Source organism: Etheostoma spectabile, chromosome 21 (genome assembly GCF_008692095.1).
Source record: "Etheostoma spectabile isolate EspeVRDwgs_2016 chromosome 21, UIUC_Espe_1.0, whole genome shotgun sequence".
NCBI lineage: Eukaryota > Metazoa > Chordata > Actinopteri > Perciformes > Percidae > Etheostoma > Etheostoma spectabile.
In genome coordinates, this window is record NC_045753.1 from 15912289 (window position 1) to 15930905 (window position 18617).

Sequence of the window (18617 nt, forward strand, 5' to 3'; positions counted from 1 at the left end):
GAGAGTTGCTTAGCAAACATCAGCAAAAGTTCACATTTTGTTGAATAACATTAGGCTACAGGATTTCTATCCTACCTGATAGAGAAAAGTTAAACATGTAAAAGATTTTTTATTTACATTTAGATGAATGGAGTGCATATGCAATTGTTGTTTTTAGTACAATATGAACTGCCTGGAAAAAAAGGCTATAATCATATTTATATCAGAAGCATGTTGCGCTTGACAGGTTAAATCCTGTACAGTAAGTTTAAGGACCAACTTAATTGAAAACATTAAAAAACCCTAATAGTATTTCACATAAGACTTTTTTTTTTAATTTTCAGGGCAGAAAAGCAGCCTATAAGGCATTGTGGCAGGCACAGATATGTATATATTTACCACAGGATTTTTAACTATTGCTTGTTTGATTTCATGACAAGGGGTACATAAATATTGAGTGGAAGATTTGTTACCTAACAGCAGCTTCCATGATGCAGTTTCCTCCACTGCAGCAGGTCCTAGTATCGTGATTCATGCCAAGGTTATGGCCCATCTCATGGGCCACCACAACGGATGCAGAAGTGACGAGGTTGTTGTTAAACTGAAAACACACTCAATAAATGCAGTGCTAATATTTTCTTAAGTTAATATACCTAAAGATACAATTAGGAAATAAATCCCTCAGTTAGTCAGCCATTTAAAAATATATACATTACTGGTCAAAAGTCCATTATAAATATAATACCAGCTGATCTGAGTGGTTGGCGGATCTTTAGTGAAATAGCTACATTGCCCATAATCAGCAACGATTCATCCATTGTTCCAAAGGCACATTTGTCTCGGTTTGCTAATCTGATATGAAATTAAAAACTAACTGAGAAAACATTGGAGAAACCTTTTGCAATTATGTAAGCACATGTAATCTGAAAACTGCTGCCCTGGTTAAAAAAACAACAACAATGCAACTGATCTCAGCTGGTATTCTGTCTATAATGGAGTGGAATGTAAATTTCTAAGTGACCCCAAACATTTGACCGGTAATGTACACATTACATTAATTGTCAAAACTTACCTACGATACATTTAAGTTACCTGAAAAAAGTATTATTCCTGTCAGAGTGACTTCCAATGTATATTAAAACATTGTAAGGCATCACAATGCAAAAAGATCTAAGGAATTCAATGATCCAAACAAAGTTGCCTGGCCATGGTGTTTCGTAAGACCTTGTTCAAGTTGTAATTCAATTCAGTGAGTTGTGGTTGGCCTAAAAGTTTCAATAACAATGCTGCCAAAGCATCAAAATATAATTTGTCCAAATATTCGGACACACAATAAAGAGTAATATGAAAATCAACATAACATTACAATTTACTTATCGATATTAATTATATATACAGCATATATTGTGTGTGTAGGTTTAGGTCTAACCTGTTTTAATTCCTTTGTTAATTAGAGAATGAGCTGCACTTATAGAGCTTACCTTAAATAATGCAGAGAGTATCAGTTTCAGCTCAAACACTCATGCAGCCAAAGCACTAAGTAGTCAGCTGGTGATAGAAGTTAAAAGGGAGTAAAACTAACCACATTGATTCCTCCAGAAGTCGCAGCAGAGCAGACCGTGCCCACGAAGGCCATACCCAATATGTGTCCATCGTATGGCTGGGGGAGACCACTGGTATACAAGTGGACAAAGAGATAAGTCACAAACTTGACTCAACATTTTAAAACGATTCCTGGTATGTGGACATCGATGTAATCTGATGTCATCATATAACTAAAAAAACAAACAAGTTAACTTACACAATGAGCTGACCGATGTCATGCCTGATCTTCGGTAACAGTACAGTCTTCCTCCACTTGACAAACATCCCCAACACATCTCCTGCAGAGCCCTCCACATTAAAGGGATTAGCATCCTTAAAAATCTCCAGGCCCACCAGCACCACACGGATATTCAGCGGCTTGTAATACTAGAATACAACAGAAAACAAAAACAGCAGATTATAAAGCATAGCACTATCACATTAGAATGAATTAGAATTAAGCATATTTACATACTTTCTTTCACAAACAACTTAAAATCTCACCCCATCGAGTAGATTAGCCATTTCCACCATTTCCTCGTGTACCGCTGTCTCATTTTGTTTCTTAAAATTGTACTGTAAATGCAATTATAGAAGATTATTTCCTTACAGTTACTGATACTTTTGGCACTATATTCCACAGCATTGGAAAAGCACTGCAACATTTGATGGGGAAAAGCACATTCCTAACTAACTTTTACAGGCTGATTTGTCACTATAAGTATGGCAAAAGTGCTCATTGGCTTGCATCTAGTCTAAAACCCAAACCGGTTGCAGCAATTAATTCTCACTTACATACCAGTGCATTAGGAAATGGATATACTGACTCACCCTGAGATGATCAACAACCAGCACTAACTCCACGTAACTGGTTTCAGGTAAGTTGTCACTGCGCTTCCTCTGTTGAAACAAACGGTAAAGAATAAAATCAGTCCCTAAGACCCTCACCCACTTTCCATGTTTAAAAAAAAGGGTTAACACTATACATATAAATTCCGGTGAGGGTAATGAGCATCCTAACCCGTAGCAGTGAAGTCAGCGATTTTCCAAGCTCAAAGGGTTCATGGCTTTGAGTTGATGCAGGCTCACCGACAACCCCACAAGTGACGGGCTCGGACTGAATGTCTTTCAGCAGGTACAGAAAGTGTTCGTTGGTAGCAGATTGTGGCACAGGCTCAAGTCCATAGCTCTCATTTCGAAGGAGGATTACACCCCTACAGAGAAGTGCATAGCATATAAACAATTAGATACATTCTTTCAATTTGTGTCAAAGCCTGGGTGTGGCACTGCATTCCCACACACTGGTTTTACATGGCTGGTCCATCATACTGAGGAACAAAGGCACATATACTGATCACGAACTGTACAAGCAAGCTGTTAATCAATCAGACTATCTATCTGATTTGGTAAACATGGTTAAGGTGGACTAAAAAGATCCTTCAAACCAATAAACCCAACACACTTCCTCATAATAAGTGAGAAAATAAATGTCTGAGGTGAAAAATTGTCCGACTTCTGGAATTTCAAAACTTCAATAAAAGTGCCTTTGTTGCTTTAGATCATTATAACTATACAACAACTATACATTGTGGAACTATAACACAAGCTGACCACATAATCAGGATATGGTTCCCCTTAAAGTTAGTACATGTCAATAATGAAACAGAGCTCAGCGCTAGCTCAAAAGGACAAAGTAGAAACAGCAAGAGAGGTGTTCAAACCTGAGGCCCGAGCATGTGCTGAGGGCAACCACTGAATCCTCATGTCCCTCCACTTCTCCATGGTAATAGCAATGCACCTGGAAAATGAAAAGTATAAACAAATTCAAGGGTTGAAGTTCAAACAAGCCAAAAAAACAGAATGAGCAAGTGTTGACTTACATGTGGTTTTGGATATGATGGCTTGTGGTTACCAGCGGCGTCAAGTGAATACTGAACAAAGTTTGGGTGTAAAAAGTCTCTGACGAGAAGAGAAGAAAAAACACATGGGATATTTCATCTGTAGGATTAAAAATAATGTCATGTGTAATAATGTCAGTTTCATTAAATTAAATACTAATTGGGCATACCTGTTCTTTTTAAGATGAATGAGGTGCTTTATGTTGTTAATGTTGAATGCATATGATATTGTCTCCTCTCCATAATTCTGAAATGGATTAAAAACAAGAAAGCCTTCTTGATGTTGTCATATTAAAATATTAGTTACAAGGATTTAACCAGGGTTGTTAACCTACCTCCTGTGACTGTGATCTATTGATGCTCCTTGTCCCTCTGTGAATCACCTGAGGATTTACAATGGAGTACCTGGAGAGTTGTGATGGAAGTCCATTGAAAATGTCTGGAGGGAAAGTGATCACAGAGAAACTAAAAAAATGGAGGTATTCTGTGGTTAACTAATGCTTTTTTTCTTCTCAGGAAACAAAACACACACAAATAAGTTAACCACATACAAAAAGGGAAATGAAATGTGAAATATTGAGGTATTTGTCTTGGGAGTTACTGTATTCTTGGGAACCCCTTGGTCCCTTTAAAAAGGAAGAACTGTTGATCATACAAATTAACTATCTTTTGTAGACCACAAACAGACTTGATTGCAAAAAAAACCCTCAAAACGTAACCATGTGTTGTTTACAAAAGACGAAAAACACGGTCTTTTTTAGTCCATCGAAATACACAACCCAGATCACCTGTATCTCACCTGTGTTGTCAATCCCAGAAACAAAATACAACAAAACCACAGCGAATACGATGTATTTTCGGATCATGGTTAAAGTATTAAGTTAATCCCCAACTCGGCATACGGTATTTCTATCTTACTAGGAAAGAACGCAAGTGTCTTTGTTTCCGAGTGATCTGTCCAGGTGCGTCACGATGGGCGTGGCTAACAACAGGACACGGACCAGGGATGTCTTTGCCATGAGTCTTCTTCTTCTTTGGGGTTTTACGGCAGTTGATGGTAATTGCCATCTATTATTTTCATCATCATCATCTTCATTAACTTTGTTGCCAGACTAAAGGTCCAATCAGAAGACACAGACATGACATAAAACAAAAATTAAAAAAAGACAATAATCTTGACGTCATCCGTGCACATGTGGAATTTTCTTACTAGCATATATATATATATATATATATATATATATATATATATATATATATATATATTATTATATTTATTTTAACCTATTACTTTTAGGAGAGACCGGTGTTTTCCTAAAATGTTAACATATTTTTCTTCCCTTTCATGGTGACTCCACTAAGCACATATCTGATCCTATTACCACCTAACTCATGGAGCAATATTGTTGCCAATGTTTGGATATGTCCCTCCATACTATGCTTTTGCCCTCCGATGTTGACAATTTAATATTATTTTCTACATTTCCATTCTAGACGTATCGCCTCCTATGCTAAATTATCCACTCTTTTCCGACTACATCGTTACCCTGATTGGCAACCCTTGAATTAGTAAACAATATTCAGGTCTTGATGATTTCTGGTTGATCCTGTGTAGGCCTAGCCTATAACATAATTAAATTGATTTTCCCAAACTCTGCTTTCTAATTGGAGACCAAACTTTTTTTTATAGCCTACTTGTTTTATATTTTCACATGTTATAATCGGTATACATTGATAATTGTTATAAGTCATTACATTGAAAAGTATCCTAAAAGCTCTTACTTAATCTACAAGAGGAACAAATATGTTCCGTGTTTGTAAAATAACATCCATGGTTTCTAGTTTAGCCATAACGAGAATTGCTTTGGAATTATCGCGTTATTTTAGTGCGGAAGTGGTTTGGTGTTACGGCAATGTTATTGTCTAACTAGCTATGGTCATTGTAGCATGGTCTTTCTTAAACTGTCTACGGGTATGGTTCAGTGCACAGTTAGAAGTTAAAACTACCATTGTACGTTTTAACATGAACAGAAAACCAACAAAGGGTCTTACAGTGTACGCAATTCTGAACTTTCTTTTTGGTTGTAGTCCAAATGGTAGTTAGCATTTATGCGTCAGCTAATAAACGGTGGTTTGTTGACAGTCGTTTCTAGACACTCTGTCAACCTATCGTTGACATCGCAACTAACTACGACCGGATGCATACGTCTGAGTAAAATTAAAAGACAAAACAGCATTTAACTGCATCATTGGGTACATCATTGCATCATTACGTCACAGTAACACGGCGTCCTTAAGTTAACTAAGCACCGTCGGGCAAACCTATGCTTTCTTGAACTAGACTGCGTTATGTATGGCTTCATACCATCTTTTAAGATTTACTCACCTGTTGAAGAAAGGACTTCCCAGGAAACAAGTCTGGACTAAACCAAGTAACACCTCAATCGTGTTGTCAGCTCAAGTTGTGTTGTGAGTATACATTTTGTCTTTTCATGTTAATTAAACTGCCAGTGTTCACCTCTTTCACAAAATAAAGAGGGCATATGTCTTATGTCTTGCTTTTATCTTTGGTAGAATTACTGCACTGACAGACTTTGGACCTTTAGTAAAGACCTTCAGTGTTGAAATCAGTGGCCCAACGTCCCCATCATCTCTCCAAGGTAATTTAGATCATCAAAACAGTTTTCTTGTTGTGTATCTCTCTCTTTTTAAAACAGCATTTTTTTTCTTCTGCAGTCTCATCTTTATGTATTCGGAGCAGAGATAATGACACAGTAGCTCAAGAAAGGAGGCAAAAAAACCTAGACACAAAGATGGATATACGGCCAAAGACTGGAGCAGATAGATTGCGAGGTGTACAGACAAAAGGTTGCCATCAAAAAAACGGAGCAAGAGCAAAACAGACGTTCCGGAATACTCTTGAACAATGGTTGGTTAAGCCCCCCAGAAAACCATGTACAGCTGAAGTGTGCCAAACCCAACAGGATGTAGAGATGGCCGATGATGTTGGCTTTCAAAGCACTTCAGCTCAGGATCTGTACTGCCAGAATGCTGAAGTATCTGACTCAGATGAAGAAACCCAACCTTTGACACCACAAGACCTGGATGAAGACAGTTCCGTGTCACCAGCATCCAAAGATTCTGCAGAGAGTGATCTCATACAGACAGTGTCCCACAATTATGGTGGATTAGAGACAGAAGAAGAAGGGACAAGCTCAGAGAGTGCTGTCAAACACAATACCAAAATAACAGACTTCTTTTCAGGGACATCATCACCAGGGTTACATGTGAGACAGGGCAAGCCAGATAAGTCTACTAAGAAACAAAATGCAGACAAGGGAACTACATCTGATGTGGTCAAGACTGATGTCAAATGGCTGGGGACGCCAATCAATAAACTAAAGAGAATGCCTGAATGTGGTGGACCGCTTCCTCCATTGAAGGATGTTCCTGGCCAGCACACTGTGATGATAAGGGTTTGAGCAATTCTTTCTTTTTAATACTATTCACACAGCACTTCCAACATCATAAAAACATACAGTAATTGAATTGGACAATACTATTTTTATTCCAATTGTTTTAGAATAATCTGTAAGCATGCAAAGGAAAAGTGTTAACATATAAAATGTTGATCTTTACTATGATACATTTTCTTATTTTATTGTCAATAGGACAATTCAGTTCACACACACACACACACACACACACACACACACACACACACACACACACACACACGTACAAACGACAACAAATTCTTACTTTTCACATGTACACAGTACAATGTAGTGACGTTCAATTGTGCATTTTAACCCATCCTAAGTATTAGGAGCAGTGGACAGGTAATAGCATCGGGGGAGCAACTTGAGGTTCAGTGTCTTGCTCAGGGACACTTTGACATGTGGCCTTGTGGTTATGGGGCGACCATTCTACCTCCGAGCCACAAGCCACCCCATTTACTAATACCTTTTGTTTTCACTCCCATTGACAGACAGACCTTATTCAGAATGGTAAAGTTCCTGTTCCCTATCCGGCTAAGTTTAAGGATACCTGGGATGACGTCCATGTCAAGATGCCCTGTTCCAGTTGGAGCCTATTTCCTATACAGGATGAGGTGACTGCTTTTAATTGCACTGATTTTACACCAATGGTTGAATATTGGTCATGTAAACAGCCTGAAGCAATATCCCTCTATTATTGCTACTATTGAGGATGATAGGATAAGCACTGTGAAATTTAACTTGAACTGTATTGAAACAGAGCCCAACCGATAAAGGATTTTTAAGGCCGATACAAATATTTGGTTATTTAAAAATCTGATATTTCAATATAACGGCCAATATATTTAAAAAAAAAAATACAGAAACGCGTAACGAAACATAAACAGATTTCCCTAACATTAATTATTTGTAGGAGTTCTCACTAAAATAATATGTCACAACAGAACAGAGTTACATCAAAGTATATTAAGGTTCTGATAAATAAAATGTATGAAAATACAAACTAAAGATATGAAACTTAAAGTCCTTTGATCAAAAACACAATAACAAAAAGTGTTGCCAACAAGGATGTTGTAGAGTGCCCTCTGGGGGACAAACTATGCAACGTCAACACTTATTACATTGTTGACCGTCCGTTTTTATTTTATTGCTTAAATATTAATTTGTCAGAATCATTTGTCATTCTAAATAATTATGCTAAATGAATATTAAAACAAAATATATGTTGTTATATTTTTTTATCGCCCTTTATAAATGCTGATACCGATAGTTCGGGAAATGCCTGATATCGGCTGATAATATCGGCCTGCTGATATATTGGTCGGGCTCTATATTGAAATATCACTTTAGGTAAGACTGTCAAGAGTTTCTAGATGTTAGGAGGCTTATCCATCCACTTTTCACGTCTCAAATGTGAATGTGCATGAATGAAACATGTCTTATTTAATTAATTAATGAAATCACTGCAAGTAACAGGCACATCGACACTGTGTTATTATTTTTTGCATATGAAAAGCCATTCTTGAGTTCCTCCTGCAGAGACATAATATAATTTGTTCTTTCACGGGAAACACTTGAACTGCAGAAGCGGAGTCGGTGGGAGCTGATAAAGGAAACCTTAAACAATGCATTTACAAGTCAACCCGAACTGCAGGCAAGTTTTACATCTGTGTCCTTTTATTGGCAATATCCAATGTATTCACTTCCTAAAGCAAGAGGCACGGTGCACTGTAGTTGTTGTTACCATACTATGCCATAAGATGGTGCCATAGGCTCAGACTTCTGAGAGGCACGCAGTCTCACAGAATATTACTATTTTGACTATTTGTTGTTTTAATACACAAAAAGTATTTCCTTAAGATGGCCATTCAGATTCGTGTTGCTTCTCAATTTTGTGATATGAATGTATTTGTTTGTTACAGAATGCAATATTGAAATACAATGCCTCACAGGCCAAGAAATGGGACTTCACCGCATTACGTTTGTACTGCACTAAGGTAAACAATACAATTAATGGTCGTTTTACAATCATCACTGAACCCAGAAGTAGTGAATGAAGTTTCTTTGTTCTCAAAAATCATGGTTTGGCTGAGTGATCGAATTAAAATTGGCATGCAGTCACATACTCACAGATGGAGACACATGTTGGAGATGTTAGAGGGTTAGCTGTGGACTAATGAAACATCAACTGTCCAATCATGATACTTAACTGCCCAACAGAAGGCATCGTAAACCAGTGTTGGTGCTTCTCACAGAGCTCGGGTCAAAGAAAGTACAGATGTCACATTAGTTAGTGAGGACAATATCTTCAGTTTGTAGAAGACATAGTGATACAGAAGTTTCCTTTGACACCAGATTAGATTTAGTCTGGAATAACCAGTATGTAAGTGGCATTGTGAATCAATATGGATAGATATGCCAACTATGCAGACATTTTTTTTGTTACTACTTGAAAACCCTAGTTATGAATTAATATATAGTATAACAGATTGATGTCCCTGTCATGAAGAGCGATTGAGAGGTGTGTGAATACATTTTAAAGTGTGTGAATAAAATTTAATAGGATGTGTGAAAAGATTTCTGCATTACATTAATAAAGACACAGGACTTGCTAACAGTTGATAGAATTTGATTCATTTGTTGTTATCTTCTTGGGCGGTTTAAATATGTCGCGAGTTCTGAGGCATAGATTATAAGGTTGTACAAGGTGTTGTTTTTAAATTTATTTTTATTTTTTATTTTTATACTGTAGGTTAATTTTCTTTACAGGCCAAGGGTAAAACAAGCCTGAGATGCATCATGATGGCCAAAGCACTGTTAGTGCATTGGTTGTTGCTCAGATTTGTCAGTGTATTCTCCAGCCTGATTTGGAGGCCATCTATCATCTTTTGTCTTGATGCGCTCTGCATCATCCTTTGTAGAGAATCATGGAGAGCTGTACTACTCCCTGGCTCAAGGGGCTGGGAATATTCCATTTAGAGAGATGGACAGTGTTGTGACATGAGTGTCTGATATAAGAAATCCTAAGCCTGTAAGACTAGACGATAAATAGTAGGCTTTATTTTCCTTTATAGTAAGACAGCATTCATCCACTCTGTGCAAGCCATCATCTAGAATTCCTCTCTACATGTTTTTATGAAATCTCACATTTCAGGTATTTCCATACAAGCAATGTTTTTTTCTTTCATAATGCCAGTTTGTCAAATGGTTTCTGTCATTTTGTACAAGAACAGTAATGGATTTCTCACAGTCAAAAGTCAAAGTGGGAGTCCAGAGAAATAATTTAATCTTTTGCCAAAAGGTCATATTTAGTAACTTGTCAGAAATAAAAAATGTCTGACATTACATCCTAGACAATGCTTTACTCCAGCCTTATACTGTTGAATCACTTGTGTGCCATATGTATGTCATAAAATATGTTCAAATGGGAATTTTATTAGATACAATCTGAACATGTTGAGAGGCTTCAGCCGTAGGCCAAGGTTTGTTGTTGTGGTTAGATTTTAATTGTGTCAAATCTACTGGGATGGCAAAATTAGATTTTGTTTGACTGCAAAATGCTCAGTACCAAAAAATATATAAAAGTTAGAGTTGGATTTTTAAATAAATTGTCACAAAACGGTAGCTAATTACAACACACATTCGATCACACGTTTTTGTTTAAGTGAAAATGGCATGTTGAAATTACTGATTGGTTATTCAGTAAACACAGTTTTTTTAGAGCCACATGTGTCATTGTAGCTCACACTAAATAAAGTTGCGTTGTTTATGCTCTATATTATTGCAGCGTTGACACACAGTTCCTCTTAATAAAGCCTGTTTATTGCGTTTGTCCCTTACAGAATTTATTCACAGATTGACTGAGTAATACATCTGTGTTTTACTAGTTGAATATGCAGAAGGGGCAGTAGCAATTAGGCTATGTGTACAATGTCGTTATTATATTTATAGAAAACAGCTCATGTAGCCATGTTGGTGTTAAACACATTTCATTTTAAAAAACAATCACGGAGGATCCTACAACTTTAATTTATTTCCATTGCAACACAAGCAAAATGGGGAATGGCAAAGGATGCAATGTACCCCTTTTCACTTTGTTACTTTCCATTGGAGATGCTAGATTGGAGACACTGGAGCCGGCTTGTTTTGAGTGTCAGAAAAAAGTAGACATGAATGGCATAGAGTGACGGGCCTAGCACCCTCATTGAATATTCATCTGTTCACTCACACCTTATGAATAACTGAAAAGCTGTTGACGGACAGCATTGGTTATTGTCAATTTCTCTTTCTACAGCCTACCCATTGTTGTATTTACGGTTATGAGCACATACGTGTTTTATTTTTACATGGTCACACATCCACAGACGTAGTCAGGCAGATTGCTTTATTGCTCAAATCTGTGGGCAATAGGAACAGAGCATCAGAAGTTGTGTTAAATCTGAATGGGAGATCTGTTTCTCACTGCTCACACCCTGCATCTTGCTTGATTACTTTGTCAGTTTAGTGTGATGTACAGACCTGTTACAAGTCATACAGAGTGTTAGTTCAGTTGATTTGATGCACTGTCTTCTGCTGATTTAAAGAGCTTGGCTTATACTACCTCAGCTATATCCACCGTCTCGCACTGTCAACTGCCTTCATTTATTACGCCCATAGGAGCAGTTTATGATGTCAACCAGGTCATTACTTATGACAGTGTTTAGTCAGGCTTTCTTTGCCATAATACTAAATGTCCTTTTGTTAAATCACAAGTCAAAGCTCCTTGTTCTAGGAACACTCTGTCCTTTCTATTTCAAACACTTGGTCATTTGCATCTCTTCCAGGAAGACTGTTTAATCAGCTGGCATGGCTGTGCAACCTTGATGAAATTGCTCTGTGATTGATCATTCAAACATTTTGTTGCCAATATGGGTGTAAAAATGGGTAGCAGATACATTACTGCACTTAAGTAGTGTTAGAAGTCATGGATGATTTGGTATGTTACTTTGCAATTTCTTTCTGGTGATATTTTTATTGACAAACAATCCAGTCAAAGCCAGATTTTAATAATATGAAGCCATATATTTCCAAGTACAATTTACATATCCAATTTAAGGTGATAGTCAGTTATTCAGGTTATCATTATCCACAAGCAGTTTTGCGTCTGCGTACACAGTATTGTAGATTGTATAGTGCAATTGTACTAATTTTCTCAAAAAGAGGGTATTACTAGTTGATGTTCTGTCTTGACTATATTGAATTCATCTTTGTTTCTCCGTAAAGTTTTACATAAAGCCTCAACATTTTGACATGGATCAGAACTGTTAATTTGATATGTCCTCTGTCTTAATCAACCAAAACAGCTAATAATGTCACAGCTGAGTTTTGTGGCAAAACAACAAACATAAACAGATCTCTTGCTCTCTCCAAGGTCCTGGAGCCTGATGCTGCTGAACATCTGTTTGACTCCCTGCTGCCAGACATGGTGCAATTAGCACTGAGAGCATCTGAGCTCTGTACCAAGGTAACAGCCATCACTAACCAACAGACACACATCTATGGCGTAGTAGCTCACCGCAGCAGGTTGATCCCAAAGGTCACAACATGAAAAACATTGTGAAATGGTGAGGTCAAGGCACATAGCTATTGATGGTCATTTGGCCAGTGTTTTATAGTCCTCTTGGTCATCATATTTTGCGTGTGGATGATGAAGAGCAATGTAGAACCAAAAAAAAAGTCTCATTAACAGGTTTTTTATGTATTCATTTTTATTTATTTTTATTTCTAGTTTGATTAATTTAACTCTCAAAGTGTCCTACACAAGTAAAAGCATCATCATTAGCAAACCGTATTAAGTAGTATTGCAAACTCAGTGGTAGGCCATCAAAATTAAACATCAGTCTACACATCAGTAGCATAGACAGTTGTGTTGCAGTGTCAGAGTTGATTTCTGTCCCCTATAATATTTTAGGATAGGATTTTTCTTAATGAATAGAAAATTAATTAGCTGGTCTAAAATTGTTCCAAAATTCTATTTAATCTGTCAAACTTTGGTCTGTGTTTAAGGTGATTAGATGATGATCTATCAATACTAAAGTAAACTAAATGTGCTCTCACATTAGATCTTCTACAATATAAACTCCTGTTCAGCAGCGTTTGACTTAAATCCATCATCATATTTTTATTGCTGTGTTCATAAATTAGTAATTCAAACATCTTGGCTGTGCAACGTGTAGCCAAACAACATAATTATCCTGTTTGTCTATAGTCCTAATGCAACACACACTCTCTATTGTCATTGCAGAATTGCTTACACAGATTCACTGTTTATGTTTTAACCCATAGCCTTATTGGGATGGATCTCTTGTGAGCAAAGATGGACGTTGACTGTGATTATGATTGCTGATTCAAGAAGCAAAGAGTGGTTTTAAATTAGTACATTTCTGCAACATACGTCAATGTCTCGTTTGGCAAATTGACAAAACAAATTATTTTGACCTTCCCCTGTTGTACCTCTATTTCTCCTCTAGCCGATACCCCTCCTCAAGAGAGGCATGAACCACTCCATCACCATGTCTCAGGAGCAGGTGGCATGTCTGCTCGCCAACGCCTTCTTCTGCACCTTCCCCCGACGCAACTCCAGAAGGACTGAGTACTGGAACTACCCAGACATCAATTTCTTCAGGTAATACAGGGATGTGATAGTTTCATACATAGTTACATAGTGTAGTTGTAAATTATGCTGCTGTGACTAGTTTAGTTTCTTTTTTTATCAGGGGGTACTTCTGTATATGTTTTTCTCATTAATTTTATCTTCGGGATGGGTGTCCAAACAAACATTTACATTGTGCGTATGTTTAATTACTCATTAAAAAACATCTAATGCCTTTCTTTATGTTTAGTTCAATGCCAAACCTTTACCTTCAAAAGCATCAAATAAGACAAAGAGAAGGACACAACGGTCTCTTCTTTAATCCCTGCAAGCTTTCACTGTGGCGATCGTCTGGGTGGTGTAATGCACAAACAGTCTGCAGATCACTGCTCAGTCATGTCCCCCATCTCTGTTGGCATCACAGTGTAATTACCTAAATGGAGGAGGGAATTAGATTAACATTGACTCAGGTGGCTGCTTTTGACAATGGAGAAAGCCATTGGCTTGGTTTGCAGAAGGCTGTAACAAAGTTCAATTGCATCAGTATTTCATTCACGTAAAGGTTTTGCTTTGATTTGAAAGGAAAGCCAGTGTCATCTTTTTAGACTGCTGCAAAATGTTTATCACCATGGCCACAATGCAGACATTTATTTTATTTATTTTAACTGGATTACTTTTTTGTTTAGGAATTATTAATTGATTTTCCATTAAACCATTTAGCATTTTCTACAGCACATAATGGACCAAATGTATACAAACATAGTATGGCTGTGTTATACAGATACTAACCAATGTAAAAGATACCCCCGCACCCCAACCCACCCAACTATCCCAGTTTCAAATGGATTACTTTTGATGAAGATCGCAAGTTTCAAGCTCTTTTTTTTCTGCATTTTTGTTTTCACAGGAATAGTTAGACAAAAAAAACAACAACTGTTTTCAGATCTTCTTTTATCTCAATGCATACTGCTTATTTGCATTGAAAATAAGTCTCTTTGTTTTTTCTTGGCTTGATTGATTGTTGGCTCTGTCATTCAAAGTATTCTTCAGAAGCAAACTTTATTATTATACCATAAAATGCATTTACCCCAAACAGCGCTTCCAGACTGGATTTCCCTGTTTTTTGATCAATGTTTTTTTACGATGCACATACTGTAGTCTTTTATACCCCTTTCTTGAGTTACATCATAGTTTTTTCACATCTGTGGGGGGTATATTGATGTTATATAATTGTGTATTAATTCTCTATTCCCCAAAGACTATATTGCACTTTGTTACTAAAAGCCCTCTCACTAGTGTCTAGCTTACGTTAAAGACATTTGCCCTAAGGACTACACGACACACAATTGTTTCTAGGGACCACACTGACAAAAAAAGCAGGAGCTGACTTGGATGAATAAGTTTCTCAGGCCCTGAAGGGCTCTCAGTGCATCAAGCTTTTGTCGTTATTTCATTTCACTTACATGAAATTCCGTTCTCTTTATTGTGGCATGTGAAGCAGGCTGTGGGATTCTTTATAGAGCCTGATCGAGACGGAGATGGGGGGCTTAATGGTAAAAGTGAATTCAAACACGCCCGTTGCCCCTCACTACCAGCAGCTGTGTGTGTGTGTGTGTGTGTGTGTGTGTGTGTGTGTGTGTGTGTGTGTTGTGTGTGTGTGTGTGTGTGTGTGTGTGTGTGTGTGTGTGTGTGTGTGTGTGTGTGTGTTATTTTTCAAGGGGATTGACCTTTTACCTCCTGAGGACTCAGATGCTTAAAAGGCACACAGGGCTTCTTAATGTACTCCCAAGGAGGGAGCCCTGTTTCCCTCTCTGTTTCTTTTTTGTGTGAGTGCTGGGAAGTGGCGCACGAGTCCGACTCTCTGATGGCGAGCCTGGAGCAACTTCATTGTCCTAACAGCGTAGGAACTCCTACATAATCGGCTAGTGACTGAAAGGGAAGCTGAGTGAGAGATGAACCAATTTGTATCAAAAGTTAAAGCATGACTGAACTCACATGGCCAAAGTAGAGCTCTTGTGTCTCAACGTCACTGGAGAGTCATTTTTCCTCCTCTTGGCTGCAATTGTTTAACAGTTGTGGACTGAAAGAGTTGGTGGTTGGCTGTGATGCAATGTTCAACCTGCTTGCTTAAAAAGTGTGCTTCATGTTTAGAGAAAGAACATATTATGTAGTCAATAACAAAATTAAATCCATAATCTCTTCTTGCCTTCAGGCTGTTTGAGGGACCCTCTTCAAGGAAGATTGAGAAACTGAAAACCCTGATGTGCTATTTTAAAAGTTTGACTGAGCAAAGTAGGTGTTCAGATTATCATTTTTTAATTTTTGCAGCAATAAAGTACAATACGGAATATTTCTCACTTCCCTTTTTTGTTTTTAGAGCCTACGGGACTTGTGACATTCACACGAAAAAGCTTGGATAAACCTCTGAATTGGGAAAGGTGTAGTATATTGACCCAAAGAAATGTAGTAGTATGTCAATTGTCTCTGCCATAATCCCTGCAGCTTGCAATGGCCAGTAGACAGTTGGGAAGCAAGCAAGGATCTGTTGTCCCAACTGTAGTCGATAACTGGAAAACAGCATTCATTCTTTGTGTTTCAGCTCACAGACTCAACTCACAAACCTCCACATTACTTGTGAAGGGACCATTGAGGATGATGGTTATGGAATGCTTCAGGTAAGCCACAGAGGAGAAGAAGTACACCAGTTGTGCTCACTTGTGGATAGACAAAATGATAATGTGAGAGGGACTCAACCTTGCAGAATCTTATTCTTTTGCTTGATGGAGCTTTTAGTTTAAAGGATATTCCACTTTGTGCTTGGTTCCCATTCTCTTTTCCCTCTGTTGTAGTCAGTCACTGAGCCACCACATTCTGGAGCTTTTCACCCAGAATGCTTACTACTGCTGAAAAGGCCTTTGAGGGAGCCTGTGACACGTCGAAGGAAGTGTGTGCTGGGACTGGGGTCGAGGCCTCTGAGCCTCCTCTGCTCTCTGTGTCGGCCATGCTTCCTGTACACTGTCAGGATGGCCCGCTCTGCCTTTCACCTTTTGTTTGCCTCCAGTTGCCACAAGCTGACAGTTGATGTGCACACATGACCAGCTCCAGGGCACGCTGCAGCCCGGATTGATGGATGCTCTGCTGGGGTAGGGGGGAAGGGGTGCTGACAGCCTGTCAAAGCAGACTTTGGAGGCTGGCTTGCTGTCCCAGAGTTGAGTGACCAGTTTGAGGGGATCTGTTCTCAGAATGCTGCTCACCCCTTTTTAGCCTCTTCTTAGGGGTTGTGGCGGGGTTGGTCTTGGCTGTCTTTAAGCCAATGAGCAACAACGGTCAGTCCGGAAATTGCATTGTATGTTCCACATGGCTGGTTTCTGACTGAAACAATGACTTGTCACGTCTGTGCCTGAGCTGAAATGATGAGATGCGTATTTTCTAACAAACCAAAAATAAGAATCAGTGTCACCCATAGATCTACCCACCAACCTCTAAAGCACACAATCAGCAAGATCTATCACAAGCATCAGTCATCAGTCAATTTAGCAGCATGTTATGACTGGAAGGAGATGTTTACTTTGGACTGCAGGGCTGCTCTCTTGTTTTGATATTTGCTACTGGCAGCAGCACACCTAAGTGCTGCTCCTCGGGAGAGCTCATTTTGACATAGGGGACAGATGTCTGAGTAATGCGAGCACCTCAGGCCACCTTTCCCAATCAGCTTGTCAGGGACTCTGTCACAAATAAAAAGGGCTTTCATGATGTGCTTTCCTCCTGTTGGCCAAGTTTAGCAAAATATACATGTCAGAGTCAAACAAAATGTATAGTTAAAGGAGTGTGTGCACTTGACTACAAAATGTAGTCGATGCTGTACGGGCCTCGATGTTCCAAAGTTCTTTCTTCATCATCAGTCATCTGTTTTGATTTGCAGGTGGATTTTGCCAATCGGTTTGTGGGAGGAGGAGTCACCAGTTCTGGTTTAGTCCAAGAGGAAATTCGTTTTCTAATCAACCCCGAGCTTATTGTTTCTCGCCTCTTCACTGAAGCCCTGGATCATAATGAATGTCTGATCATCACAGGTCAGTGATCAAAAACCTCACCGTGTTTAAAAATGATTTCCACTGAATTAATCCTGCTTATCAGTAATTCATGATTTAGTCAGTTGTTCCTATCAGATCAATAATGCCCCTGGGTTTACGTTTCTCATGCTTAGCCTATAATTTGACAGAAGAAGGCATTTCTTGTAGTCACACACAGCATGACATACACACTTTCAATTTACCCCACTGTGTCCCAGCAAGAGGCTAAAGGATGTTTGTGGCAATTGCCCTGTTTTCTGTATTTGTCCTTGTCACGGTTCCTTTTGATTGGCTGCAAAGGGGACAGTCGCATCAGTCGGGAGTTGTAGATTGGGCTGTCCTGATTGCTCTGTTGGTGTCTTCCTGTTGAGTAATTTCCACTGACTGCACTTCAACATTGAGTGGTTGCAACAAACAAGGCTAGAACAGGCCAGTAGACCCAGTAACAAGAGCTAGACTTCAGGAGCCCCAGCAGGAGGCTGATGGCTCCTGACTGTTTTTCCCTTTTCCCCAATCTGTTGAATACTGTTCGTCTAGACTGTTGTAGCTTCTTGATTGTCTTTGATGAAGAGGTTAGGAAAGTAATGTTATTATAATAATACATGATCAAAACTGACAGAAGCCTACACAAAATCCAGATGTCATTCTGCGACAACAAAACTCCTTTAAATTTGGGTTACTAAAAGTCATGGCTACTTGTGTTTAAATAGATCAATTAAGCTGCAAGTACACCATGTCTGCACTGTGGGGTTCGAAACTTTGGGCACCCCAGGTAAAAATTTGTATTAATGTGCATAAAGAAGCCAAGAAAAGATGGAAAAATCTCCAAAAGGCATCAAATGACAGATTAGACATTCGTATAATATGTCACAAAAAGTTAGATTTTATTTCCATCATCAGAAAACAAAAAAATGGCTTCTGCAAAAGTTTTGGCACCCTGCAGAGTTTATAGCAT

At 38.4% G+C, this 18617-nt stretch overlaps 2 protein-coding genes across 3 annotated transcripts in view; one reads left to right on the forward strand and one right to left on the reverse strand.

Annotated features, from left to right (window-relative positions):
• The window catches only part of adam9b (ADAM metallopeptidase domain 9b), an 8646-nt gene extending 4206 nt beyond the window's left edge, over positions 1-4440 (reverse strand). The window contains exons 1-11 of the mRNA XM_032501410.1: positions 4261-4440; positions 3797-3900; positions 3632-3708; positions 3444-3522; positions 3285-3361; positions 2585-2777; positions 2395-2463; positions 2068-2139; positions 1781-1950; positions 1562-1652; positions 453-580 (exon numbers count right to left, since the gene is read on the reverse strand). Coding sequence (XP_032357301.1) covers positions 453-580; positions 1562-1652; positions 1781-1950; positions 2068-2139; positions 2395-2463; positions 2585-2777; positions 3285-3361; positions 3444-3522; positions 3632-3708; positions 3797-3900; positions 4261-4327 — 1127 coding nt within the window. The 5' untranslated portion in view covers positions 4328-4440. The remainder of the gene's footprint in view (positions 1-452; positions 581-1561; positions 1653-1780; positions 1951-2067; positions 2140-2394; positions 2464-2584; positions 2778-3284; positions 3362-3443; positions 3523-3631; positions 3709-3796; positions 3901-4260) is intronic.
• A 928-nt stretch (positions 4441-5368) lies between these two features.
• LOC116670754 (poly(ADP-ribose) glycohydrolase) overlaps positions 5369-18617 on the forward strand; it is a 25614-nt gene continuing 12365 nt past the window's right edge. The window contains exons 1-12 of one of the 2 annotated variants that reach the window (XM_032501413.1): positions 5369-5930; positions 6036-6121; positions 6198-6937; positions 7453-7575; positions 8547-8615; positions 8884-8958; positions 12372-12464; positions 13471-13625; positions 15805-15884; positions 15970-16030; positions 16192-16267; positions 17515-17662. In XM_032501413.1, the coding sequence (XP_032357304.1) occupies positions 5815-5930; positions 6036-6121; positions 6198-6937; positions 7453-7575; positions 8547-8615; positions 8884-8958; positions 12372-12464; positions 13471-13625; positions 15805-15884; positions 15970-16030; positions 16192-16267; positions 17515-17662 (1822 nt within the window). In that variant the 5' untranslated portion in view covers positions 5369-5814. Of the gene's footprint in view, positions 5931-6035; positions 6122-6197; positions 6938-7452; positions 7576-8528; positions 8616-8883; positions 8959-12371; positions 12465-13470; positions 13626-15804; positions 15885-15969; positions 16031-16191; positions 16268-17514; positions 17663-18617 lie in introns of both variants that reach the window. The other variant, XM_032501411.1, reaches the window with a different exon arrangement.